Source organism: Penicillium argentinense, assembly GCF_028826775.1.
Source record: "Penicillium argentinense strain IBT 30761 chromosome Unknown utg000001l_segment0_segment0, whole genome shotgun sequence".
In the NCBI taxonomy this organism is placed as follows: Eukaryota; Fungi; Ascomycota; class Eurotiomycetes; order Eurotiales; family Aspergillaceae; genus Penicillium; species Penicillium argentinense.
This window is the reverse complement of record NW_026622660.1, coordinates 1,727,296-1,754,453: the sequence shown is the minus strand read 5'-3', so window position 1 is coordinate 1,754,453 and position 27,158 is coordinate 1,727,296. Positions and strand designations below refer to the sequence as shown.

Sequence of the window (27,158 nt, the reverse complement as noted above, 5' to 3'; positions counted from 1 at the left end):
CTTCGCTCGCAGGTCGCCCTCGCGCTAGGCCCATTTTGCTCCTGCTGGTTCGGGGCTCATTCGTTGCCTTAGGCCCCCGTAGCCTCTCTCTCCTCCCTCCAGGCTCGAATCCCTCTCTCTTCTTTTCCCTCTCCTTTTCCTGGCGCGTCCTTCTCCTTCTCGGACCCTCCCCATTCTTTTCTTGTCCGCCGCCTCCATTCTCTCTCCCATCTACTTTTCCTTTCCCATTTCTGGTCTGTCCTCCCACGCGATCCCGTCGCTCTCCCCTTTCGCCCTCGACCGACCCTCCAAACCGCCTCGACTCCTCCCCCCCAACCGACCTCCCAACGCAAATCGCAAGCGTCTCACCACTCTATCTCGAATCGCCTGCGATCATACCCACTGCTACCATTCTTTCCGACTCGATTTCACTTCTCGTCCCGCCTCCACCCTTCTGGGCACGCCGCTAGCGCATCCAGCCAGGATTTTCCACCCATCTTCTGCCATCCTACACGGCCTGTCTGTCCATCACGAGTGACCCCTGGGTTTTGTGAAAACCTCGATTTGGCTGTGAACCCCAGCTGTGGTCATTGTCGGTGCTGTCTTCGCGTTCGGACGGTCTCGGTGTCGCTTCCCCCTCCTCGCTGGCTCGAACGCGTCTCAACAGCCCCTAGCAGTCACTCGCAAGAAATACACCTTCCTCGTCCTGTGGTCGTGGACATGTTCCTTGAATGGTGACGGTTCGCCTGCGGCATAACTACCCTACCATTAACACATTTTGTTGTGATTTGAGAGGGGGTAATCTGTCGGACTATGACAGATACCTCCTCCCTCGCCATCACGCACGCCACCACGGATCCGTATCCGGTTCCCGCTCCTCTGGGCTCTCCAATCGCCAACGGTGCGATTTCTGACTCGGTCGCACCCGACGAAGAAGAGCCGTACACCATCAAATGCATTTGTCTTTTTGACGAAGATGATGGAAGCACGGTTTTCTGCGAAGGGTGCGAGACATGGCAGCATATCATCTGCTATTATCCGGACAACCGGGTACCAGATGTGCACAACTGCGTCGACTGTGAGCCTAGGCTCCTCGACAGTCGCCGTGCCACTGAACGTCAGCGCCAACGGCGAATGAAAGAGCAGAGTGAGGACGGTGACCGGAAAAAGCGATCGGGTGCCAAGTCTCAAAAGAAGAAGTCCAGAGAGGGCGACGTGAATGGGTTCAGCCATCAACGAAGCGAGTCAGGGGCTCGTGAACAACCACCGGCCAAAAAACCAAAGACTTCGCATCGCTCCTCCGCTTCCATCAGCGCCATCCCGGGTGCCCCCACCATCCCTCCCGAATCTCGGAAACGACGCTCCTCTACCTCCGTCGCTCCGAGCCCCACGAAATCCTTTGGCCCCTCCATACCTCTCTACTCCAACGAATTCCTTCACCTCTACGACCGTGACGATGAACACGAAGACAGAAATAGTAATCTTTTTGTGAACGTGAGTCTGGTGGGTGAGATTGCGTCGTGGGTGAAAGATCCGGACGCGTTGGCGCGTATCTCCAATGGTCGCCCGACGGAAGATACCTTCAATATGTCCGATTCCGCCCTCGACCGGTCTCACTGGCCTACTTTGACGACTGATACGATTACAGATTCGAATCTTGACATTGGCGGGCGGCACCCGACATGGAAGATTGTTAAGACTCAAGATGCTGTACGAAAAGATGGGATCCTTGGAGAACTCACTGGCAAGGTGGGTGTTTTCGACGATTACTGTCTCGATCCCAACAATCGATGGCAGGAACTGCGCCACCCAGAACCCTTTGTCTTTTTCAGCTCTCACCTTCCCTTGTATATCGACAGTCGACACGAGGGCAGCGTACTCCGCTATACTCGCCGATCATGCCGTCCAAATGTCACGATGAAAATCTACATCACCAATGAGGTCGAATACCACTTCTGCTTTGTCGCCAAAGAGGACATCCCTCCCAATTCAGAGATTACGATTATGTGGTATCTGGATGCTCCGTTGTTCGAGTCTTCGAATGGGCTCGTCAAGCAGGAGTCTGGTGATAGTGCGACAGAGGCCGCTGCCACTTGTCTTAGTAACACCCTTGCGAATTTTGGCGGTTGCGCGTGTGGGAATACCCAGAATTGTCTGCTGGCAAAAATCGATCGACGTCGACATCCCAAGCAGTTGGAGGCTGCCACGAAGCAGCCCAACGGCAAAAGGAAAAAGGCTAAGACAAAGTCGACTGCGTCACCGCGAGATACTGGCGCTGCTCCCCTCAGTCGCGCCGGCAGCGAGACGACCAAGCACCCGGAGGATGACGATGCGCTTGTTGAGAGCCGCTCCAATTCCGGCTCTATTCGCGGACAGCCTCAGAGTCGCGACCTCAGCCCTTCTACTCCTCAACTGCATGAATTGACTAGCCGGGAGAGACGGAAGATCGCGGAGGCCGAGAAGCAGTTCCAACAGCTAGAGCAGCATGATCATCGGACAACCACTCAAAAGAAGAAGAAGAAGCGTGCCAGTGGGACTTCAGTTCAATCGCCAGCCGCTGTTTCGACCCCTACGCAAGCCGGATATTTCGGGGCTCAAAAGGCAGGCAAGGGTATCTACTTGAATACAGGCAGCTTATCACGATCCCCCACGACGGCTCAGTCGCCGGGCCCAATGCCGGCAGGTCGCCACGGCTCGCCCGGAAAAGTGTCTGGGCCCAGTACTCCTGGACCGTCTTCTGGCCGCTCGACGTATGTCGACGCTGCGGTTCAGATCATGCCCGATCAATTTGAAGACCCCTCGGTCAAAGATGCGTCACCTCCACACAAGAGCTCGGTTTTCTTGCCCCCGAAAATGCGACTCCTCAAGCGATTCAGTATGGATCGTCTTCGGGTTGAAGAAAACGCCCGCCAACAGCTTTCGTCGGCCGGATCCGATAGCGTAGCGCCTTTCGAACCGTCCTCGCCCTCTTTGACTCGATCACCTGCTTTCATGCGGTCACCTGCGTTGTCGTCGCAAGACAAATCCGACGCTGGAACGGGCGACACGGAGCATGCTCAGCGTACTCCGACTACGACATCAGCTATAGCGAGTGATATGGAAATGCTGGATGCCCCCATACCTTCAGGAATCAGATCACCTTCTGCTGGTCGCGATCTGAACCGACCACAAGTACCTCCCCCGTGGCCGTCTACTGCCGCCCACAACACCCGCATCCCTGGAGTTACTCCGATAGAGCGTGGAAACCTTCGTGTCTCCATGCCTCCTCCGAGTGTTCCTTCTATACCTCCCGCAGCCAGTCCTGGCTCGGCATCCAATACGAGCCCTGCTTCGCCCAACACTGTGGACACCACCTCTCCCTCACAGGCTAGCGCGCAGGTGCCCAGCACTGCACCAACACCTACTCCGACAGTTACCAAGAAGAAGCTTAGTCTCGGTGATTACTTGATCCGAAAGGGCACGATGGCGACAACCCCCACCTTGGAGAAATCGCAGGTCCCGTCCATCCCCTTACCTGTCTCCCAGAAATCACCCACTACGCCAGAGTCAGGACCGCCAGCCAGTGCAGATGGAGCTCAGACTCCCACAAAGACATCGCCTGACAGCAAGGCTGATCCACATGATTCACCTGACGTCGCGATGAAAGACGCACCGGAGTCGAACCAACCACACGCCCCCTCTATTATCTCTTCGTGACATGTATTCTCCTCTCACTCACCTTCTCTCTTCGCGTGGTCATAATGGTGTGGTTGGTCGAAAAAAATACTCCGTCTTTATGTTTACGACCCCCAAAATATTTTCTCGTGTGACTTGATTGAAACCCCTTTTTACTGAGCGGGTTACAACGGCGTTTTCGGGCTGTTTTGTGACGGTCTTCTCTTTGTTATTTTTCTTGGCGTACAGGGCGCGATACAGGAATAGGAATTGGTTACGGAAATACCAGGAATGGGATGGCTAGGGATGTTCGACAGTGGTTGCCAGGGAGCAACACTCTTTTGATTTGTGAGAATATCTACCGAATTTCTCTTCTCTCCGACACGGTCTACCGTTCGATCGTACGAATAGTTTGTATGAACACTGGTGATAATTCACTTTTCAACCTCAAGTCCACCTATCTTTACTTCTGAACGTGACATCGAGGATATAATAGCAGTAATGATGCTCGCATGACAACATCGTCGTATGGGCATCAGTGGTGCTCTGAGTACAAACTTGAAGTAGTTGACGTGGGGAGCTCTGCGGGTCTATTGGGAGCGGCTTTGGTGCCGTCGCGGCATCGAGTCCGCGCAGTAAGTATTATAAAGTGGCAGCCAAACTGATACGGTACTATCTCTCCCATTCTCTTTTCCAGGCTCAACCCGATTTAATCCAGCTGTCCTACCTCGAATGCAACAAAATGCCCTCCCAAGTCCCTTCCATCCAACTCCACGGGCGAACCTACAAAGTACCCCAACGAGCAACAGTAGTCATCTGCATCGACGGCTTCGACCCAGAGTACCTCGCAGCAGGAATAGAAGATGGAATTCTCCCAAGCATGGCCTCGTTCCTCGAATCCGGGTTCCACACCACAGCAAACTGTGCAATGCCCTCCCTAACAAACCCAAACAATCTATCCATCATCACCGGTGCCCCAACAAGCATTCACGGTATCTCAGGCAACTATTACCTCGACAAACAAACCGGCGAAGAACACATGGTCCTCGACGACTCGACCATGCACGGAACGACCATCCTAGCCAAAATGGCCGATGCAGGCGTCCGCGTCGCAGCCATCACAGCAAAGGATAAACTGAGACGACTCATCAACCACGGGCTATCACCTTCCAAGGGCTCGATCTGTTTCTCGGCGCAGTGCGCGAATGAGTGTCTGCAGTCTGAACACGGTATCCAGGACGTGGAGAATTGGCTGGGCAAGCCAACTCCAGCTCAGTACTCGGGTGACTTGTCCCTTTTCGTCCTCGACGCAGGTGTAAAACTTCTTCAGGAAGACCGGGCTGATTTGTTCTACCTGACGCTTTCGGATTACATCCAGCATAAGCATGCGCCGCGCTCACCCGAGTCGAATGAGTTTATGCGGGCGATTGATGCACGGCTCGGCGAGCTGGTCAAGTTAGGCGCCGTGGTGGCTGTGACGGGTGACCACGGGATGAGCGATAAATCCGCCGAAGACGGCTCGCCGAACGTCCTCTTTCTGGAGGACTTCTTGAACTCGAAATGGCCGGACTGCCAAGCCAGAGTCATCTGTCCCATTTCAGACCCCTTTGTAAAGCACCATGGTGCCCTGGGTGGTTTTGTTCGGGTGCATCTGGGTGGGAACGAGGGCAAGAAGCCAGCGGTATGGGAGATGGTCGCGGACTGTCGCAAGTTGCCGGAGGTCGAGATGGCGCTGACGGGTGAAGAAGCTGCGGCTTCTTTTGAGATGCCGCTGGATAGGGAGGGTGATCTGGTTATTATGTCGAAGAAGGATTTTGTGATTGGGAGTAGGAGTGACAAGCATGACCTTTCGCAGTTGGGTGAGCAGCGACTTCGTTCGCATGGTGGGTTGTCTGAGCAGCGAATTCCATTGTTGAAGTCTACCGCTGTTCTGCCTGGTGTATTGGCCGAGTGGAAGAGGTGGAGGAATTTTGATATATTTGATCTTGTTCTTAATTGCTAGGTATGGGAGGGAAGTCATCTCATTCGGTTTCAAATAATGCAGATGCTGCCGTTTGATCGAAATTGCCAGAAAGCATATCAAATCCTTCAAAGGCAAAGTCAAACCCAAAGGTTCCGTTAAAAGGACCACCGTCGTCATGGTGTGACTGTGACCCTCCAGACAAAATACCCTCGAGACTTTCTGCGATTCCTCGAAGAGGATGAGTTGAGCCATTCCCAATAGCGGAAGAGCGAGAAACCTGGACGAGTCGACGTAAATGTCCAAAAGCGTCATCCCCATCTGCGTCACAGGTAATCATCTTGCACTCAGTCGATGCCTTCACAAGGCATACGGAAGCAAACGCAGTCACCGTCCCAATATAGTCGGGCAGTGTTTGAAGGCTGGCTTCCTTGGTGATATCGCATACAATGGACAGGGCATTCTTCAATGCTGAGCTCGCAAATTCGTCCAAATCACTGGTTGTATCGTTCGTGAAGCCTGTTCCATCTCGCGAGTGACCACGGAAAATATGAGAGAAAAGGTATAACTTCGCAGAATGGTAATAGAGATCAAAGACGCGTCTGGGGAAAGGATCCGCGACCTCGACAAAGGTCAAGATATCGAGCCAATCTCCATACCATTGCTCGTATGCCTCGTTGAGAGCTGGTATCTCGCCCAGTCTCTGCGTCGCAACGCAGTTATCGATATCTGCGCCAAACATGTCGAAGACCCGATTGCTGATTGACCATAACTCGACCTGGCTGATCAATTTCAGATCGGAAGGAAAGGAGAACTCTGTCCTGAGGAAGTCACGAGGGCTTTTAAGAGAGTGGAAGTCTCGTGTCAAAGGGGGTTTGCCATGACTAAGGGAGCAGTGGTGATCACACAGATATACCAGGAAATATAGCCGGGTGCGATCATAGCACGCGCGTTTCTTGTGTGGCATCTTGGTGATGCACCGGTGAAGGTTTAATTCTGTCGCAATTCGTACAGCTGAAATTCAATGTGTCAGCTTTGGTCTTGCTGTCCGGAATTGTGCGCTTACCCAGTGAATTCAACGCCGTGGATACCTCGTTGAGCCACAGTGCCCCAACGCAGAGAGCTCGCACATCGTCGAATTCATGATTATTCGAAAATACTTTCCCAGATACCTCGCTTTTCAGATGATCGAATAGGACCCGGAAATGTTCCGAGCCGGAGCACAATGCTGCCACGGTGCAGATAGCGGCTGTCAAGAGGGAAGACCGTTCGCGCATCGAAGCCAGGGAGTCGGTGCGGGTGAGGATATCGTAAGCGAATGTGTCCATATTCGTTTTATAAAATGTGAAGAGGGTTTCGGCAACATTTATGGGTATTAACTGATGACATATAAAATCTGAGCCTTGTTTCGATGTCCCTCGGGGATCCGCTAACGTGAAGTTGATCATAGAAGAGGCCGGGAATGCGCCTAGGCTGCAGGAGAGATTCAGAGTGACGATTTGAGGTGCTTCTATCAAATCGTTAGGGAGATGCTCGTCATTATCATTACGTGGTACGTTTTGCCCGATGTCATTGTTGAATTTCTGTGGCCGTAGATGTTTTGAGGGGTTGGGATGTTCGGTAGCAGCCTTGATGATATGCGCTTCAAGTTTAGCCATCCGCTCTTCCATCTGTTCCTTCCAACTATGCAAAGGTCAATGTACAATCCATATGATCTCATTTTCTGACACGGTTTTATACTTACGAAGCATCGCCTTCCAGAAGTGACTGTAGACTCTTGTTGACGGTGCATGCATTGCCACGGGCTTTGCAGCGAGTGCATGGCGGCTTCTCATTCTTCATATGACATTTAATCTGTTTGACTATTAGTAACATTCTGATAGTAGTCCCAAGTGGAGCTCTAACCTTCAGTTTGCGACAGGATACGCAGGCTGTTATTTTCCTCGAGATCTCGGGGATTTTCCTGTCACCGAATGACTCGCGCAGCGACATCGCCGCAGACTGCGCAGCCATGGTAGAGTCCTATCCGGTTCTGCAGGATTGATACACCAGCGATATTTCGAAGTGCAGAGGTCGATAACTGTGGCAAGTATCCGACAGCTTGCGCTTGTCGCGAGACCCACCACGGCATTCTTGCCGTCTTTTGGTGGCGAATCCCAGTGCAGTGTGCTTCTCTTACCTAATGCACCTTTATGCTGAAGCACTTGATCGAGAAACTAGTCCGCCGTGCTGTGGTTATATATCACATATAGCATTGATGTATGGATGAGACTCAACGCAGGAGGGATGGTAAACATAATCCAAACGATTTGGTAGTCGGAATGCATTGTTCATCTGATATCTCAGTGAGCTTTGCAATTTTGGTAGCAGCAAGTGAAATCGATCAGGTCTCGAGAGCGATCCTTGATTCTTGAAGAAAGAAACGTCCAAGTAACTTCGCGAGATGTTCCATCAATTGCAAGCTGGCGATGGAGTATGATCAAAGTGCCCGGCAGAAAATTACCGGCTGGCCCACGCGGCTGACTGGATGCGAAGCATTGCCCCTGAGTTCGAGAGCTTTCGTATAGTGCTTGAAGAGCTGGACTATAGACTGTCAGAAATAGACGAAGTCGAACTGTTGCAAGTAGTATTCCCGCCGAGGTGAACGACCTTCCTATTTAAGGGTACGACTCGAGACTCTTTTGAAGCCGTCTCTCATTATGTCTCCCCGTTTCTACTCTGACCACACCTCTCTCGTATATTGTGCATGTTCCCATCCCAGAAGGGTATGATCAGCGTAAGGTCTGGTGATCAGAGCGAAGGAAAGAAACGAAGACCCGGGCCATGATGTGCGCCGAACAGCGATCTGATAGGAAGATGCGAGGAGGGCGATGGTCGCATCGGCACGAAGTCCGCCGCGTTGCGATAGACCGGAGGCAATTGTAGGCCCGATGAGACAAGGATCCGCTCGAGCGGGAAAGTGCGCACGCGATCATTCCAGCGAGAGCGTCGATCGTTGATCAGGCATTTTGCGAGTTGCTGGCAATCCTGTCCATTTTTCAATTCCACCGCCAGCCCTTCGATGGGGATATATCACCGCCACCATGAATGCTTCCGATCGCGAGTCTCGCCAGTCCGGAGAGGACTTAGCCTCCGAGATCGAGCAGCCGGCCTTGCCTCCAGCCGACGGAGGCATGGCAGCCTGGATGATGCTTGCGTCCTGCTGTCTGATCCAGCTGCCAGTCTGGGGTGTGCCATGCCACTAGTCGTGAGACCGGCAATCACTAACATCTGGTGAATTCTAGGATTCTCCACTGTATTCGGTGTCTTTCAAGAGTACTACACGACGCATAATGTGCTCAAGGGAAGTAAGGGCGATTTGGCCATCGTGGGAACGACCTCAACTGTATGCGCCGACTACATATAGATGCCTCATCTTCTTTGTATGTACTTGATCTGACGTCTGATACAGGGCATTCTTTATCTCCTTTCGCCTATCACCTTCACTTTACTTACGCGGTATCCGCGATTGCAATCCTACTGTGCTCCAGCAGGACTAGTCATTACGGTTGTCGGATCCCTACTCTCCTCCTTCTCGAAGCAAATCTGGCATCTCATCGCGACCCAGGGCGTGATGTGCGCCATCGGCAATGGACTAATCTTTAGCCCATCTTCTCTGTATCTGGACCAATGGTTCGTACGAAGAAAAGGCCTCGCTCTGGGGACCATGTGGGCCGCAAAGAGCGTGACTGGGGTTGCTTTGCCATTTATCGCGGCATCTTGCTTAGTCCGTTTTGGTTCCAGCACTACACTGCGAGCTTGGACGATAATCACGGTATATCTCTCTGATATTTTGTATTCCTTCATATCTTCTTTCATGGTACTAATCCATTGGAACAGCTGATCTCTACGTTGCTATCACTGCCATTCATGAAGCCCAGAATCCCAGTGTCGCCTTCGGCATCGGCTCGGCGTCTTGACCTTGGCTTCCTCAAATTGGGTACCTTCTGGATACTCCAGGCTGGTAATATCATCCAGAGCTTTGGGTATTTCCTACCAACAACCTATCTCCCCACCTACTCGACATCCATAGTCGATCTGCCAGCAACCATGGGCACGATGTTAGTTTCACTCTTCAACGCAACGTCCATCTTTGGCGGTATCGCACTGGGAATGCTCTGTGACCGCTTCGCCGTCACAAACATCCTACTTTTATCCTCCGTTGGCTCGGCAGTATCTGTCTTTCTATTCTGGGGCATGGCTGCATCTTCGGACGGAGGCTCATCTCAGACGGCGCTGGCTCTACTCACTGTCTTTTCGATTTCATATGGCTTCTTTGCCGGTGGTTTCAGCTCCACTTGGTCCGGTGTAATTACACAGATCAAACAGGACTCCCAATCCTCGATGGAAACAGGGTTGGTCTTCGGCCTTCTTGCTGGTGGGCGAGGGATTGGAAACGTCATTAGTGGGCCGCTGAGCACAGTACTGATACAGCAAGGATCGATAAGCGAGTCAAAAGGCCATGACCCCGGTACTGCTTTTGGCACTGAATATGGTGCTCTTATTCTATTTACGGGTATAACCGCACTTTTTGGAGGTTGGGGTTGGATTTGGCGGTATCTGAGCTCAGTGGTGGTCCGCTGCACAAGTTGAGTCGACATTGACTAAGATTTATCAGACAAAGAAAAGCAAGGACTAAATGATATCTAAATACGGAGCTTTCTATTCGAAGTGAATATTATACATCTTTGTCTTCTTCGCTAGAACATTTACCTGAATTCACCCAACTGGATTCACTGAACTGTATACTCGTACCGGCCCATATAGTCACGTGCGTCCCAAGCTTCATCCCAGTTACCGCAGCGGACGACATTCAAAGCGCAATCTTTCGCCCATCCCCTTCAATTCCTTTGCAACTGTGCAACTTCTCCCAGGGTCACGGGACCCTCCATCCTCAACCATGTCCGCGGTCGACCCCGCCCTTCAGGATCCTCTCCTTTCGCTCCGGCGCGCGATCGCCGCTGGTAGCCTTCCAACCGCGACGACCTCGTCGGAGCTCTCGAGCGACCACGCGACGGAAGACCTGGCTCAGGCGACACACCTCTTCTTCTCGCAACCGGTTCCCCAATCCATTGCGCTCACCACTCCCACGCGATTCGTCTCCGCCTCCACAAGCACACCCGTTGACCTCCGCAGCATCTTTTTCGCGTGGCAGAAGAAGGATGTCGCGATTCCAGATTACATCGCCTCGGCGCAGGAGCTGAATGAGGCGCTGAAGCAGAAGGAAGGAGACGAGGCACAAGTCCAAAACCTGGTCTTTGTCGAACGTCTGGATCTGATCACTTGGCTGGAAGGTGCTTCTGATGAGAGCGAATACATCAAGCCGCTGGAGGGTGCCGCTGCTGCTGCTGAGGCCGCCGCGGCGGTTGCTGGCACTATTCAGTCAGATGCTGCTGCGGGAATTGCCTCTGGTGCCGCTAGAGCATCTGCCCAGGGCGGTGCAGGCGCTGCGCCGACAGGAGCCCAGGGAAGTAGGGCGCAGAAGCAGATCGACCCCCGACTGCAGGAGATCTACAATGGGGAACGAAAGACTGGAGACCGGAACACTGTACTACATGGAATCAAGCCAACGGTAAGCAATGGCACCAAATACATGTACATTCCATGACGGGCAGCTAATCAACTTCTACGAGCAGGACTTCTCCCACATCCGGAAAAGCGCCGAGGTCTTCCACGACAAAAACCGCAATCGCCCTGGCCAGCAAGGCGCAAAGCCCGGCGTCAAGAGCTCTTCCGTGGTGCCAGCACCGTCTGCAGGACTCCCCCTGCCGTCGCGCAAATCCAACTCTCGCCCCGACCCGATCATCCTCCTCTCCCCCTCCGCCTCTTCTCCTATCCGCATGTCCAACATCAAATCCTTCCTGGGCGAGGGCGTTTACGTCCCTCCCGACCACCCAACTCTGAGCATGTCAACCGACGCCAACTTCATGGAAATCAAGCGCACGCTGAACCTGAAGGCCGACCCCTCAAACCCCTCCGCCGGCTCCATCGGCTCACAGGTCGGACGGTCCTCGAAGCCAACCAAATTCATTCTCGTCGACGGTACGACCAACTTCAAGCCCGAGTATTGGTCACGATTGGTGGCTGTCTTCACGACCGGTCAAACATGGCAGTTCAAATCATACAAGTGGTCTTCGCCGCCTGAGCTCTTCAAGCATGCGCAGGGTATCTTCGTCAAGTTCAGGGGAGAAGATACGCCCGAGGCAGTGACTTCATGGGGTAGCGGTGTGGCTTCATTCCCGATCGCACGGTGGGATGACAAGCTCGGTGTCAATGGCCCTGGACGCTGGAAGGATCAGGAGGTCGTGGAGAGTATCTGGATGGCTATCGAGGAGAGTATGAAGCTCCGCGGCTGGGGATCTAAGTAATCTCCGAGTGAAGTTGATTTGTACGCAAGAAAAGATGATCACATACCATGATCTTGCGGCTTTTATGAAGCCATGATTCCCATATTCCAAGCCTTTTAGTTTCGTTTCATATTGATGGGTTTTCAGTTTTTCTTCACTTATTGTGTTATTTTGGCGCTTTTGAACGAGGTATATGATCTGATATAGTAGGCGCAATAATATCAGATTCGTACGATAACGATATCGAGCTGATCCGCTCTGACACTAAGGTTCCAGTCCTCTATCCCCCTTTTTTTTTCTCCTTTAACGCCTCTTCAGTCATTGTCAGGAGTCGCTTCTACTCGAAAGTGTCGGACGTAAGTTCAACCACGTAGATTGGGTAAATTCCCACACCATACTTCTCCAACCTTTATCTAGTACTATGAGATGAAACGCTTTCTGGTGCATTAAATCCACATCAAACGGGCGTCGGGCGAATTCTAATAAGCAGGTTCAAACCTGACTCGTGTCCGGGTCTTCTTTCCTTGCAGACGACTCATGAAAACCTTTGTTTTTTCGAAGCTTCTAAGCCGTTCATTCAGGCTAATGTTTCTACATCCAAAGTATACACCCAATATCGCAGCTTCAAGCGATTGGCGGAGACCATGAACGCAAGTTTGTCCTCACTGTCCACATATAGATAGGATTTAAGACTGAAGCTACGGTTTACGAGAGAGAAAGTTATGTAAGATCGTCATTTCCATTGCAATTCCCGAGGGAACTGAGATAATATGACATACAAAAATAAAACCAGAACTCACACGCTGTGCCCAGAAGAAACAATGCAGTGCCACAAAAGAGGAAAGCAGCATAACTCGAAGGGATGAACAAAAAGCAACTGCTCTCAAAGATCATGCATCCAGGAATGCGAGAAGAAGAAAGTATGAATGAGAATAAAGGTGAAATAAAAAGAAATGGGAAAACGTGAACATGCGAGGGAAAAAACGCCGTGTCTGATGCTCAAAACAGTTCAAGGCAAGGACGAGTCAGCCACCGGGTCTTTTGGCGTGATTTTTCGGGGTCAAGATTCTTTGTGTTCCGGTTTTGCGGCAGACCGAGGATGTGAGGATCTGGATATCGTGTATGAGATGTAACAAAAGGGGGGAGAAAGGAAAAACGTCATCCGAATATTACAAGTGGTCCCAAAAATCCGGCCTTCTCTATAACATGAGGCATCGATCGTAACATCTTTCATCGGGAGAGGGGAGGGTAAAAGGAGAATCTCGTAGAGGGCAATTGAAAAGGAAAAGGAGATAGGCAATGAAACAGCCCGGATAGGGTAAATGGTATCGGAACCAGCCAGGTCCGGGCTACAACAATGCCATGTGAAGTGAAAATAGCGGGTTATTTTCGTGGTTCGGAAACTGTCATGACGAGATTGGTGGGGATCGTGTCTAGAAAGAAAACAAAGAGAGTGCCCCTTTATTTTTCTTCTGATTTTTGAATTCTCGGCTCGAACACACGACACCACCCCTGTCGCGGGTGTGATTCCCGCGTTGCAGTCACACAGGTATCGGGAGTGTATACGACTGGATTGGTCGACCTCACACCCGCAAAACTCTGATCTGAGACCGCAGAGACGTTGAAGCTTGGCTGTTTAAAAGGTGACAGGGGTGTTGAAAGGGTTCGAATCACGATGAGGCCGGCCTCTGTTTGCTGTGTTGCAGGAAACGTCGACGCTGGCTCGCGGTGGTTGTCATGAGCGTGCAGAGCGGCTCATGCTGCGTTCCGGGACACCAGGGGTCGGTGAGTACGAGCGCGACCCGCCGAAAATGTCGACATCGTGTTCCTGGAGGACCACAGAGTACTTGGGATCGCGGAGGAACTTAGGGACAGAGTCCTGCGGCCGAAAATTAGCATGAGCACAAATCAATCAGATGGTGAAAGTTCGAACAACTTACACTTGACATCAACTTGAAGACCGAGGTCTGAGCAAGCTCAAACAGATGCACCACCTCTTGCAAGCTCTTGAACATGGACTCGTCATCACCCACGGCCTTGGTCATTCGGCTAGCCAGACTGTTGCGCAGAGCATGATCGATGTTCAACTCGCAGGGAGATCCAGGAGCCAGGAACGCGTTGTACAAACCTAAGTCAATATTAGCAACCATTGACCCGAAGCAGGCGTTAAGGCGGAAGTAAACGGAACATACCGTACGCGGCCGCCAGGGTTTCCCGGACCGAGTCGACCTTGGTGAAAGCACCCGCCTTCTCGGCCTTGTGGTAGTTGGCGGTGAATTCGGACACATCGAGATAGAAGGACAGGTTCTCCTCGCACAGAGAATAACGTAGAAACTCGCGGAACAGGAGGCGGAGGGCGGGGTCTCCCAGGATGTGGGTCAAGCGGGCGTTGTTGGAATCGCGGGGCATACCGCGGCTGTCGTATGTCACCGTGTTGCTGTTCTGGGACTTCTCCCGAGCGATCCATCCACACACGCGCTGTCCTCGCTCGGTGATGCAGTAGATGGCGTACTTGGACGGCTGGAAGACGACATCAGAGTCGGGGAAGGACTTGTCATCCTGGATCATGGTGATCAGGCCGTACTTGAGGAAAAGCTCCGCAATCAAGCAGGTCTCCCGGCGCTCAATCGTCGTCGAACAGTCCATCAACCAGTCCACCGCGCCCTTTCCGGTGAAAGTGTTGGTGTAAATCTTGCCATCCTGCAATTTCCGCTCCCGCGCCATCTTCACACCCACAATGCCATTGGAGTAGTCGCTGAGCGAGTCGGAGTCGGAAGTCGAAATGCTGCTCTTGACGTTGGGTCCATCCTGTCCAGCGAAGCGGCGGAAGATCACCTCGACGGTGGCTCGGTCGTGCGACAGCTTGTCGGTCTCAGTGTCGCGCTCCAGGTTCACCAATTGCATGGTGTTACGCGGCGATTCCAGAACGTCCATCACGTGACGAGCGGTGATACCGTTTCGCTGACAGAATCGCTGCAGGATGTTGATGCCCTTGGGGGTCAGTTGGAACAGGGCTCCCTTGAGCGGAAAAATGGGTAGCGCCTTTCCGTCAACCGACTCAATGAAGCGAGCGTCCACAAAGCGCTGGCAGACGGAGCGCGCCATTTCCTTGGCCATCGAAAAAGTGGTGGTTGTGGTGGTAGTCACGATGCGCGAGGGGTCTTTGGGGTCGGGCATGCGATTGGACTGGGAGAACTTGAGCGATCCCAAGTTGTTTATCGCCTCTTCCGAGGTGAAGGTGTGGTCATATCTCGTGAAGCGAACCCGGTGAGAGTCCAACTTCAAGCTCACCATTAAGGTTGAGAACAAATCCATGAAATCCTGCAAAAGAACACCCATTGTCAGTCTTCAATTGCTCTGTATTCTTCTGCTGCTTCCTTCCTCTGTGCCTCGCGATTGCTTTGTGTCCCAAAACCTACCTTGGTGAAAGGCCTTTCATCCTCGGTCATTCGCAGCAGGCGCGACGAAGTCTGATGCATTTTGGGAGGCGCGGTTGGCGCAGAGCCCGATTGCACAGGGCGAGATTCGAGCGGCGGGGTCGGGACGCGCTGCAGAGTCAGGCGTCGTTTGTGGATAGGTTGCGGTTCCGGGGAACCAGGGCGCGAAAGGCCAGACAATTGCTCGTAAGTGTCTTCGTCGGAGAATGGCGGGGTCAAGGGGGTGGTGCTCGCCGGCCTGGCGTGTTTGGAGAGACTGCTGTTGGAGGCCGGAGACCGTAGCGTCGTAGTCGGCGTGCCGATCGTCGAGAGACTGGCGAACGCGCTAGAGGTTCTCTGTGCTAAGGCAGCGAAGGAGCGGCGGTTGCGGCGAGAGATCGAACCGACGATGGACCCCGAGAAGGCAGAGGGAGTAGTGTAGGCTGTATCAGTCGGGGTGTTGGTGGCAGATGAGGCAGCGCAAGAGTGTGGAAAGGAAGGGACTGAAGGAGGAGAGAGATTCTTCTCGGTAGTGGTTCACGGAGGGTAGGGTTGGCATTGAATGGTTTTGCTGCCTTTGGGTGAACCAGACTTCGGGAAGAGTGTGAAAAGTGGGTAAGTCAAACAAGCCCTGATACCAATGATCTGTACATCAAAGGAAGTAATAAAAAATAATATAAAAATAAAAATCAGGAAAAAAACAAATTAGACTGGAGTGTGGGGTGGAACTCCTATACAGTCGGGAGAGAAGGAGGGGGAGGGAAGTAGTGTGGTAAGAAGGGGTGGTTGGGGAATTATGAAATATACACTATCAGTTTCCCTATTTTTTATTTTTTATTTTTTATTTTCCTTTTCACGCCAAAGTGAGAGAGGGGGGTATTCAAAAAAGGCGGGCCTAGGGGGGAAGTCAAGACAAGGGACAGAAAAAAAAAAAAGGGAAAAAAAAAAACCAGCATTGTGATATGCTATCCCCCTCTTTCACATCCCCCCCTTGTGAAGAATCAGCCATTCGGCCTGTCATCCAGGACCCACAGCCCACGCGTGAGCCCAGCCGGAAAGAGTTTGGTGGGCTGCATCGTCGCAACGTGGGCCAAGGGAAGGGATTGCCTCATGGTGAAGATCGGTGGGTTCCTTGTTTCGTCGTATTACTGTACCTGCTAGTACGCATTGTACACGGTAATCGGCGGCTACCTGCGTTTCGGTTTTTCTGACGGGTCCTGTATTCTCGTACCATACCGTACGGAGTATGCAGACTCACTCTCTAACACCCTATGGATGGGACGGCGGCTGGCATGCCAGTGAGCATGTTCTAGGTACGACCCTAGAAGGGAGGGGGCAAAGACCTAGACCTCTCTCTCAGTCAGGTTCCTCGCGACCTTGCAGTAGGGCTTGGGCGTGGTACATGAGGAAATAATCAGGAAATAATTGCTCAATAGTTGCCCCTCGGACAATTCCAAATCCTACGATCGATTCAACCACCCCTCCTCAGGCATCCACTCCTCCAATCCACACAAATTTAGTCAATGATTTCACCAAGTCCACCATGTCCTTCGACCCAACCATGGGCCATCCAGGGAACCACGCGAGGCCGAACAGATCCGCCCGGAGATCCCGGCCGTTCTGGTATTACCGTTTCTCCCGTCCCCATACTCCCACGCGCCGTACGAAGAGAGACACTGATCGTCGAGTCGGGTCGGAAAATCCCCCTCAAACGATTAGCGATAGCTTCTGAGTGGCTTTCGGACTGGCCCTTGGCCGCATTTAGCAAGTGCCCCCGATCATATCACTGGCAGAAATCTGGTGGTGGAGCTGGTGATCCGACTCTTCAGGTGCGATGCCACGACTCATTGGGTGGGCTTCGACAGTTCGCTCCACCAACTCCGGACTCTCGCTCGCTCTTCTCGTCCCAGTGCATGGATCGGTGCCCTCATGGCTCGGCCCCAGTCCCCGATCAGGCAGTGATGCACTTGCGAGCAGCGAAAGCTTGAAGCCCACGTGGGCAACCCCCCTTCTCCTCGTCCTGACAGTCAGGAACCTTATCGGGGGGAGTGGTGGTGGCAAACTCCAAAATCCCACGGTTCCCTTCGATCCCTTCGATCCCATCGGCCTGATTCTGTTTGTTGCCTGCACTTTGTATCCTCCGATTATTTTCCGTGGGTGCACGCGGTAGTCTCCACGTCGTCAAACTGCCGGTCCCCTGGGCTTGATGCCGTGCTGATAAGGCGTCACATGTTTCACGGAGCAACGGACGACTTCGCAGTCTACTCCGGTCAAGGAGGGGCCCAAAGAGCAGCGAGGCTCCACTTGTTCGTTGTGCCCTCCCCCCCAGCTTGAGTCACCAGTGTTTCGCGAGGGTCCCGCGTGGCTGAGCAAATCCTTCCACGGCCTTTCCAGGCGCCCTCGCCCTCGGCCATGTGGTCCACGTGGACACACGTGGATATGCCTGTGCGCCTCAGGCCTCGCTTCTTCCTACCTTCTGGAGCCTGTTGTCCTTGGTTAGGTCGGTTCTAAGTCGATTTCGACGTTCGTACCTGGGACAACTGGTTTGTCTCATTGCCCCAACGTTTTGTTTTGTCGGGTAACCGCCTTGGGGCCGTGGCTAGCGTCAGGGGGTGCGCAAAGCCGAAGCTCTTTTGTTCGCCATCTTGTCTTGGGGCCCTGGACAAGATGCCTTGCGCACAGACACTAGGAACGAAGAACCGGCCTGTCAAATTTCCCCCAGGCTCAGATCATTTTAAAGGATACGAGGCGAGCTTTCCCGCCAGACATCAGATTGCCGATCGTACCCCAGGCTCAGTCTAATCAACATACAGGGATGTAGGAATTGTGTAGATTGCTAGCGTTTAACTTTTGGACACCTTCGCCCCAAGCACCGCCCTACTCCGTAGGCGTCCAGCCATAGAGATGGAGAGCCGCATACGTGATGGCGCGATTTTCTAGCGCTCCGTCGCGTACAAGGCCGAATTGTTGATTTCCTGTGTCGGTGCCGGGTGTATGGAAGATAGCCTCGACCATCGAGGCCATTCAGCTCGGGGGGATCTAGCTGTCAGACATGTCAGCTTGAACCCCTGAAGGCCGTGCTGACGCAGGTAACAAACCAACCAGGCGCGGAGAGAACTACCACGCGAAACGGTGCCAGAACAGGTTCATCCGCCAGGAGCCGAGCCGATCACGGATTGGACAGGGGAAACGCGCTTGGGCAAACGCCGCCTCAGCTGAGGTCGATTACACTTTACGAGGTTCATCCTCTGGGATGAGTCTCCTACCGGAGACAGAACCTTCCATGCAGATCCGGCGTTTGGATACATCACAGTTTGTTCGAGATCTATCAATTCGATCTCGGTCGATGTCACGTGGAAATCTGTCTGGAGGCTGTACACATACATATGTATACGTGTATGGCGAACTGCCCTGTTCCCAAGAATTTAGCGTAGTCCCTACATAGGCGATGACAAGGCTGTCGCCTATGCATCGAAAAACAGCTTGCTTTTTCCGACCATCAATCACACGGGTGATCTGGGGGCTAGAAAGAAAGCGAGGGGATAAGCAGGCCAATGCCAAGCTCAGCCCTGTTGACGAAGGCGAATAACACCGATCGGCCCCCAAATTCTGAGGCTCTCGCAGCTCAGCAAAGAGCCGTCAAATGCCAAACCTAAAAATGTGGCCGGGATGCGAAACACGAAACACGACCAAGGGAAAAGGAATCCATTAAGACACGCGTGCACCCATAGATTGAGATGGAGAAAAAGGGGGGGGGGGGGGGGGGGGGGGGGGTTCCCAGGTATGGCAGACGTACTATAGAAGCCTTGGCGTCAATAAATACGACTACTGACTGCACTTGGGCACCTTAAGAGTTCCTGAAGGGTACTAGTCTCGTCCGCACGGTGTGCAGTTGAAGGGGAATTGCCTGTCGCTTCCGACTAGCCGTTATCGGCCAGCCTAAGTGGGCTGAGAATCGAAAATTGAGGCCCGCTAGGTCCGTTCTGGTAAATTCTCCATGGACGCGAGTTGCGGTCAGTCAGACCAACGGTACCAGGCCCAAAGTCAAAGGCCCAGTGATCCTCGCGAGCGCTGATCATTCGTCTGGAGAAATGAATCGCATATCGTATTTGATGCTTGGGTACCCTCAGATACACACCCTATCGCCTGCTGGGGGGGAGGGGCAGGTGGGTATAATGGTATTGTCACACCGGCTTTATGCATTGTATTTCGCGTATCCGACATCCCTGACCGCCACGCGACAAAGGATTCATGCAGGTCACTCCTGCCCGCGCTTGCAACCCGAGTGGTCCAGGAGCCGGTATGGTGGACCAGACACGAATCAAAAAAAGCACACCGCAAAAAAATATCGATGAGGAAGCCAAGACACGCCTGTCACGCGAGTCGGGAATCTAGATCGGCTCTCCAAGGGTCGACAACCTCTGGGGTGCAGGCGGCTGAGATTCACGAAACCTAGCGAGTCATGATCCCCTGCAGTAGGTCAATAGTCCCATCTGCGTGCTGTGATGCCTGGGGAGATCGTCGACCAGATTTCGTGATCCCTTCAAACCTTGTGAACCCTGGATTTCTTGGTTCCTGGAATGGGGTTCCATGCTACCTCGACTCTAATTATGATCCCGGAACTCTCAGGCACGCAGGGAATGTGTTTCGGACATATGGAGAATTTGAACCTGTTAGGAGGACACGAAGGCGGTACGCGGGACTGGACAGGCAACCCCATCCCGACCAGTCACCGCTCCGCTCCGCGCCCTTGCCTCGTGAACTGGAGAACTGGACGTGGTCGCAACGCCCAATTGCTCAATCCTCGGGGTGCATGTCGCAGGATTATCGCGGAATCTGGACGCCAACCGCCCAGGCCGCACCCGCGCAGGAATGTACCTGGGGCTTTGATTCGCAACCAGGCCTGGACCCTTCCGCCCATGCTAGGAAGGAAATTGTACTAGTCTGTTTGAGGAATGCCTGCCGCTGACGGCTTCAGCTTCGACTTGGCGTGCCGGAGTATAGATCTCCCTTATCGCAACTACCGAACTGGTGGCTGGCGAGTTCACGTATAATCAGGCCTTGCTGGCTGTTGGCTGATCCTGTCGACCGGATGGGCGATGCTATTTTCGGTCATCATCGCAAAATTAGAAGCGCTCTGCTCCTAAGTGTGCCGCGAGTCTGCATATTCGGTGAACACGCAGCACGAAGCGAATAAAATGCGCAGACTCCAGCAGACTCCATCGCCGTGCAAGACCATCTCTACTCCTTGCCAGCGTCTAAACATTCGGTCGTTATCAGTCCATGGAGTGGTTCGAGTCACACACCCGTCGGAGCCAGAGTACTCTTACTCTCTACGGAAGGCCTCTAAACTCGATTCGGGGCCCAAGTCGACGATGTGGGGGCTTTTCCACGTGGGAAGCCGGGGGGCTTGCATCGCCTAAGCCGCCTCGAGGCGGGCAGATCAGAATAGCCCCAAGCTCACGGGCCTAGCGAGAGTTTGGAGCTAGAGGACGCTACGCCCGTATTGCCAGGCCATGTGGCTTGCGCAACTTTGATAGGTCTGAGTCAGCTCACAGGGCAATGTACCTAGAGCAAATTCCTTGGTTGGGAGGATCATCCCAGTGACGCCTAATCATTTCCCTGATACACTTTATGCGATCCCTTTACTGGCCTCTAATGGCGATTTGGATAGAGTGGTGATAATGGAAGCTTTCTCCGACAGGAAATGATTTGGGTGGCATGGTCTATTTGCATACAGTAAGACTGGACAACGGTGCAACTCATGGTCCTCCCCCTGAAATCAGCTGCTCTATCAGAAGTTGCGACTTGGCCGCCCCGAAAGCCGAGGATCTGTCTGGGACCCGGGAAGAAGGAGAGCTGATTTAGGCGTCAAGCGCCGCACCGCCTGCTGATTTTGTGAGTCCGGCCGAAGGGAGACACCAACTCACTCTCAACAAGCGTGTTTAGGCGTGTACGGTCGAAATCCGCCATGCGTACTCCGTTCTCCGTCCGCAGATCGGTGTCGGGACGATCCGCAGGTAAAGAAACGGAGCGGAGTTCCCGTACACACTTTCAAGTGATACGCTAAGGTATGGGGTTTCTTACAGTACCTGATACACGATCCGTACTAGTGCTCGTACAGAGGACAGAAGGGGCACGCTGTGACTGGGGGCCCCACTCCCGAGACTTACTCAATGCAGACAATGTCTGCGAGCAGAGCATCATGGATCACGTCATTGACTCTGTTTCCGGCGATGCAATTTCTGATCTCACAATGTACCCGTTCCGTAGGTGATGGGGAAGCCGAAGCATACCTGACATTGACATGAAAGAATTATAGTCCCAAAGAAAGTCCCGACACTATTGAAACGGTGGCTGACGGCAAAGTCCGCGCGTGGCAAATTTCCACGCTAGAAGCCTTCTAGAAGGATTCTGGAAGCCGCGAAGAAGCTCGTATTAATGGGCGGGCTCCACCGGGGAAGATTCCTCGGCCGTTCGTGCTCGGCTGAGAGAACCAGCTGAGACAATCGCATCAAAGAAAGAAATTAGCACAGGACAAGCCGCCATCCACATCATATTTTGCCTGCGGTTCCTGAGTACATTTTTGGGGGGAGCTATCAACCAAGGCTTGGCGACATATTGCCAGTGTACTCCATCCACACGACGCACTCAGTACGCGCCCTACTCTTCCGAAAATACCCTCCCCTAAGGGTACGGTACATAGTAGTCAGGTACGCATGGTATCTCCGTCGGGTGGAGCCGCAGACCATCATTGGAACCTTTTTGAGATGCAATCTATCTGTACCTAGCACACCAGGGCGCCCGAAAATTCGGACCTGGCGAAATCTTCCGAGGGACCCTCTCACGATGGCCGAGGTTAATGGGTCGACGCGACCGCATTGATCGATTGACACCCTCTTATTGACTTCTAGAAGCCCGCTGCCATTCTTCATTCCATTAGCATACGAGACCCGTTGAGATAGTCGTTAAGCTCTGTACTTCGTGCTCCGTACCCAGTCACTAGGCCGAACTCCACACGCTGGACACGGCAGAGGGACCACACGGGATGGCATTCCACGTGGCAGATGATCTACACGCAAATTTCATGACAGCCGCTGTTTCTGGGCAGAGCGTTCCAAGGAAGCTTCTGCAGCTAGCGGTATCCGTTGTTGATCGTGATTTCTCCATGACTTGCAGATTGCCATACGGTAGGCAGATCAGCCAAACGCCCATGTGGCCATCACCGCCAGAGCGACCGGAGGACGAGTCATTTCAATCTCCTTTTTACGTTACAGTGCATGAGCCTAGCATCAGAGTTTGGGTTCTCCCATGTCCTAATGTCCACCTGCTATGGCCCCCGTCGGATCGGCGCCATTCATTGGGTCTCTCCGACGGACTCGGTGTTTCGTAGCTGCAGATGATACAGGCTGACGGCCCCAAAATGGAGCCTAATCGGTCGTCACTTGTTGGGGGCCATAACGTGACAACCTCGCTTCGTCGGTTATACTTCTTTGCGCATCATCATTGATCTCGACGGTACCAGCACCACTTTGGGCTACACACTCATTCACGATGGGGCCATTGTGCCCAACAAAGCTCGAACCTTCACCTGAGCTCCGCACAGCCCTTCCCACCTGGTGGACACACGAGAAAATCATACGGTCGGCGTCTGTTGCGATCGCTTCTCATTCCGAAATAACTCCGCTTTTGTGAGTTCCCCCAACATGGAACACCGCTGCCGCACGGCGGTGGTCGACGCCATGTTGAGTATGGCATGCTTGGCATCTCCAACCACGGATCCACAACGCCCTTATTCACGCCTGCCTGTTGAAACACCTCCGGCGAGTCAGTTGTCCACCGCCATCCTGGTCGTCTCGAACGATGAGGGCACGTCGACATACCCGCACTGTTTTGAGCAAGGGCCGCGACGCCAACCGGCCCTAGTGCTAGCGCTCTCCGATCTCCTTCGTCTCGTCCGCAACTACTGCACGACGGCGGAGATGACGGAGCATGACGGACTATGACGGACTGCTGGTGATCGTCGCCGCGAAACCGAATCAGGATGGCTTCTTCGCGACTGAGCTTCCGATTCCAAGCACATTTCGCTTGTCCAGTGCCATTGAGGGCCCTCGAATCGCGGAGGCAAATAGCGACCTCCAGATGTGATTCCGAATGACGAGTGCTAGTGCCCCTCGCCATTCTGATTCGGAAGGCTCAGCGTTCCGACTCACCGTGACTTGTGCTTGACCCAACATGCCACCACCCCCACCCCCCTCCACTTGTCTGTCTCTCGCCCCCGTTCTACTTGATGGATATGTGGGAAAAGATCAGCCCGCTGGCTGGGGGCGGGGGTTGACTCCGATCCCCAACAATTGCTTTCTATCAAAGCCCTCGTCAATGCTACGCACACTCACAATGTCGAATGAAATGATAGCAAACTGATTATCTGAGGCACCATCAATTAACTGGTCTCTTCTATTACATCCCATGATCTGGCAACACTGCAAGAACTAAACGAAAACGAAGTCATTCTCATCTGCGACATCCAAAAGCGGGGTTGCCATTTCGGCAGCTCGCGATGCCGGTGGCCGCCGTCCGGAGATGCTGCAGAAGCGCTGACACGTTTTGCCTTTTTGCCAGCCTACGACACTTACACTGCAGGACGGTTTCACTGGGAGCTTGTCGCCATCGATCGAGCCACCGCCGCTCCAATTTGCACGCACGCACAAGCCCCGGAATGAAAAGCTGCGGTACGCCGATCCGTCGAAGGCGCGCTGCCGCAGTCCTGGTCTCGACAAGACTAAGACCCCATAATGGGATCGATCATGTTGCACACGCACAAGTTTGGCGTGCAAGTGTGCGCCCTAGGTGGATTCTGGCCTCCCTATGCACCTCCTTTTTGCTCCCCACTTTCTCGCAAGCTCGTCTGCACGGCATCCGAATGCAGTCTTGACTATTCACAATGTCTCTCGGGCCTCTGGGTATGGTCCGGTCTCTTTTCAAAGCGCGAGACACGCGGGAAGTGGTTGCTCTCGGACTGCCGCAGCGTGCAGTTGTATACCTTGGTCCCTACAGCTGTACGCTCCATACGGAGGACAGAGTACAGCGGGATGGTTCTTGTTTTTCCGTCTTGCCACTTCTTTCTTTTTTGCCTTATTCTCCCTCGAGCTAGCACCGCATACGGCGGGCGGGAGCCAGAAGATGGGACTGCAGGCTCCAGCCACCGGCTGGATCGATTTGCAACGGCTCTTTCAGCTCCATCCGAGAAGAAGGAAAATCCCTCGGATAGGCATTGGACGATAGTTTACCATCCATGTCCTGCATGATTACCAATTGTTGTGTGCGTGGAGATGTGGATAGCAGCGGCATGCATACAGCCATGCGAATACTGCAGAACTGTGGAGTCGTGGTTTTGGTCTGCAGATGCGATCAAATGTACTAGCTGCTAAGATATCGACGACTCTAGCGCGTGGGAAAATCCCTAACAACAATACCGCCGAGTTCTGATAAAAGCAGGGGCCCCACAGCACACGCAAGCGATGACAACATATTCCAATACCATTATCACGAAGGGAAAGGGATCGAGATGCTCAAGAATCAGCCACCTCCCCTGTCCTCTCCGAGTGTGGAGATGACAAGACCAATATGGGACAATGGTCAATAGATATTGAGAAATGTAGTCATACGAGACTGATCTCGGGAGATGGCGTATCCGAGTCGGAAAAACCATATGCAAACCTTGGGACGCTATCTGCATATCTTCGCATGGAACCCTAGTTCTCGGCGTGCTGCATGCAGAGTAATATGCTCATTCCGCCATCCTGTCTAGATCATCCTGCAAGTCCCCGATTTCATACCCGTTTACGGGTAAAAGATTGAGAAAGAAAAAGAAAGTAGTGGTGTCGGAAAGGGTGCATTGGTATAGCGTTTTAGACACATGGCAGGAAAGGAACACATGCATACCGCGTGCCTTGGAAACAGCCAATGTCTGGCGCTGCTCTTGTTGCGCTTGTGCGAGGTGTGGCAAATGCTGTGACTGGGGGTAGTGGTTACCATTGGCAAGGTACTACTAGAGAACCCTTTCTTGATTGTGCACTGTATGAGGTCTGTCTGGTCTTGGATTCAAGTCCCTGGTCTGTATACATTGAAAATGTATTCTTCGGTAAGTAATGTACACGTAGATTACACGACTTCACTTGGACCCTTGGGAGAACTTCTCGAATCCCCCAGCAAATATTATGGGAATCAGAGCGACAGGTTCAATTTTGTTTGCTATCTTGCCGTTGCCCAGCCATACGACCCCCATATTCCCCTAGGCCGGGAAGGCCATAGCAAACCCCGATCCCCATCAAATCCCATATGGCCACCCTAGACCGCCCAGAAACGCAAAGAACAGTCTCGAAAGCATGGCCCTCGCATGGACGGGAAGGCGGTCTTGGCTAAACACGGCAAGATGCATGATATCAACGCAAGGGCTGGAACCGTTGATTTTCCCATCCGGGTATTCGATAGGATAAGAGAAACCACCTTGGCGTGCCATTGAAAAACAACATCGAAAGATCTTCAGAGGCAGATGACTCCATCTAGGTTTGGAATTTAGCGGTTTTTGGGTCCGTTCCGCCGTATGGCTTAAACGAGGGGGCGGGGAGGCCACTGTGCGGAGTCCCGATAGGCCGGCGCTTTTTGTGATAAATCATCTTGGAACCACGCGGTGCCATGACCGGATTGACTAATTCCGTAAAGCCGGTGACGATCGAATCTATGTTGGGTGTGTTTGCTGTGTCTGTGCCTCTGCTGAGAAATGTGATTTCATTGAGTTGCTGCGTTGCTACCAGCACCACTAACTCCAGGAGTACCCGACTTCTTGCGGCACATCGAATGTCTATGAGGATCATTAGCATCTTGGGTAATATTCAATCGATTAGATCAGATATTCGAAATATTCGAATTGTACAAGCCTGGCTTTCAAGAGTTTGGCACTCAATAAGTGCACCTTTCTTCCGCAAGAAGTTGAAGTGGCTATTTGTCGAAAATATATTTTGTGTTCCCAATGTGATCTCATTGAAACCTATGCCCAAGAAATAATTTATTTGGCAGGCAAATACAAAATACAATTCTGCACTCTACCCATCAGAAAATTATCAGACGAATAGAATTTTGTGCCTTGGTCCGATAGTGCCATATATGAGCCGATGTCAAAAAATTTACTGGAAAGTATATACCAGGCAAAGAGCTAACCAACTCCTTGCAATTGACTATTCGCAGCCTCTTTTGGGATCTGACGAAAACAAATAGAGCCGAGAAACAGAATAGATCCCATGCTTGAGCGTCTTCCACCAAACAATGCAACCATTAACAGACCATGGGAGCAGAGATGGATCTCAAATTATGATTAAGTAGGTGATCAGTAGCTCGATATCATAAATGACATGCTGCTTCCGACCGAAATCAATATGCAACACAATATGTGGACTTTTTCCCATCTTGACTTGCATGACACGTAGAAACATCGGACTCTTTGCTTGTGTGATGAGTCAGTATGCTTAGACAACTTCAAAGTCCTTTCAATCATCCAGGTTTGTATACACCACTAACTGTACAGATACTTAACTCCCCAAAGCACAATTGAATAGGTCAACAATTCAAGAAAGTAGAGAGAAAGAGGTGAAGGAAGAAAGAAAGTTAGAAAAAAGAAAGGTAGAAGGAAGAAGAGATATGAACATGTCCATTCAGCAGACATCAAAAAAGAAATATAGCCTCAAATGAACACAAGAAGGAATA

The 27,158-nt window shown here is 52.5% G+C and overlaps 7 protein-coding genes across 7 annotated transcripts; 5 read left to right on the top strand and 2 right to left on the bottom strand.

Annotated features, from left to right (window-relative positions):
• Positions 1–792: 792 nt before the first annotated feature.
• Positions 793–3,675, top strand: N7532_000591 (putative PHD finger and SET domain protein; the record flags this gene model as incomplete). Its single annotated transcript, XM_056613095.1, has 1 exon — positions 793–3,675. The coding sequence occupies one exon, from the start codon at positions 793–795 to the stop codon at positions 3,673–3,675; it is 2,883 nt and encodes a 960-aa protein (XP_056480319.1).
• Positions 3,676–4,375: 700 nt separating this feature from the next.
• On the top strand, positions 4,376–5,635 carry N7532_000590 (uncharacterized protein; the record flags this gene model as incomplete). Its single annotated transcript, XM_056613094.1, has 1 exon — positions 4,376–5,635. The coding sequence occupies one exon, from the start codon at positions 4,376–4,378 to the stop codon at positions 5,633–5,635; it is 1,260 nt and encodes a 419-aa protein (XP_056480318.1).
• A 19-nt stretch (positions 5,636–5,654) lies between these two features.
• On the bottom strand, positions 5,655–7,606 carry N7532_000589 (Zn(II)2Cys6 transcription factor; the record flags this gene model as incomplete). The annotated part of the gene is made up of 4 exons (XM_056613093.1): positions 5,655–6,607; positions 6,660–7,276; positions 7,338–7,447; positions 7,499–7,606. 4 exons carry the CDS (start codon positions 7,604–7,606, stop codon positions 5,655–5,657), a joined length of 1,788 nt encoding a protein of 595 aa, XP_056480317.1.
• Positions 7,607–9,502: 1,896 nt separating this feature from the next.
• On the top strand, positions 9,503–10,225 carry N7532_000588 (putative MFS monocarboxylate transporter; the record flags this gene model as incomplete). Its single annotated transcript, XM_056613092.1, has 1 exon — positions 9,503–10,225. One exon carries the CDS (start codon positions 9,503–9,505, stop codon positions 10,223–10,225), a length of 723 nt encoding a protein of 240 aa, XP_056480316.1.
• A 307-nt stretch (positions 10,226–10,532) lies between these two features.
• On the top strand, positions 10,533–12,000 carry N7532_000587 (uncharacterized protein; the record flags this gene model as incomplete). The annotated part of the gene is made up of 2 exons (XM_056613091.1): positions 10,533–11,204; positions 11,269–12,000. 2 exons carry the CDS (start codon positions 10,533–10,535, stop codon positions 11,998–12,000), a joined length of 1,404 nt encoding a protein of 467 aa, XP_056480315.1.
• A 1,714-nt stretch (positions 12,001–13,714) lies between these two features.
• On the bottom strand, positions 13,715–15,954 carry flbA (developmental regulator FlbA; the record flags this gene model as incomplete). Its single annotated transcript, XM_056613090.1, has 5 exons — positions 13,715–13,858; positions 13,920–14,107; positions 14,172–15,300; positions 15,399–15,838; positions 15,900–15,954. 5 exons carry the CDS (start codon positions 15,952–15,954, stop codon positions 13,715–13,717), a joined length of 1,956 nt encoding a protein of 651 aa, XP_056480314.1.
• Positions 15,955–23,101: 7,147 nt separating this feature from the next.
• N7532_000585 (uncharacterized protein) lies at positions 23,102–23,401 on the top strand (the record flags this gene model as incomplete). Its single annotated transcript, XM_056613089.1, has 1 exon — positions 23,102–23,401. The coding sequence occupies one exon, from the start codon at positions 23,102–23,104 to the stop codon at positions 23,399–23,401; it is 300 nt and encodes a 99-aa protein (XP_056480313.1).
• Between the last annotated feature and the right edge of the window lie 3,757 nt (positions 23,402–27,158).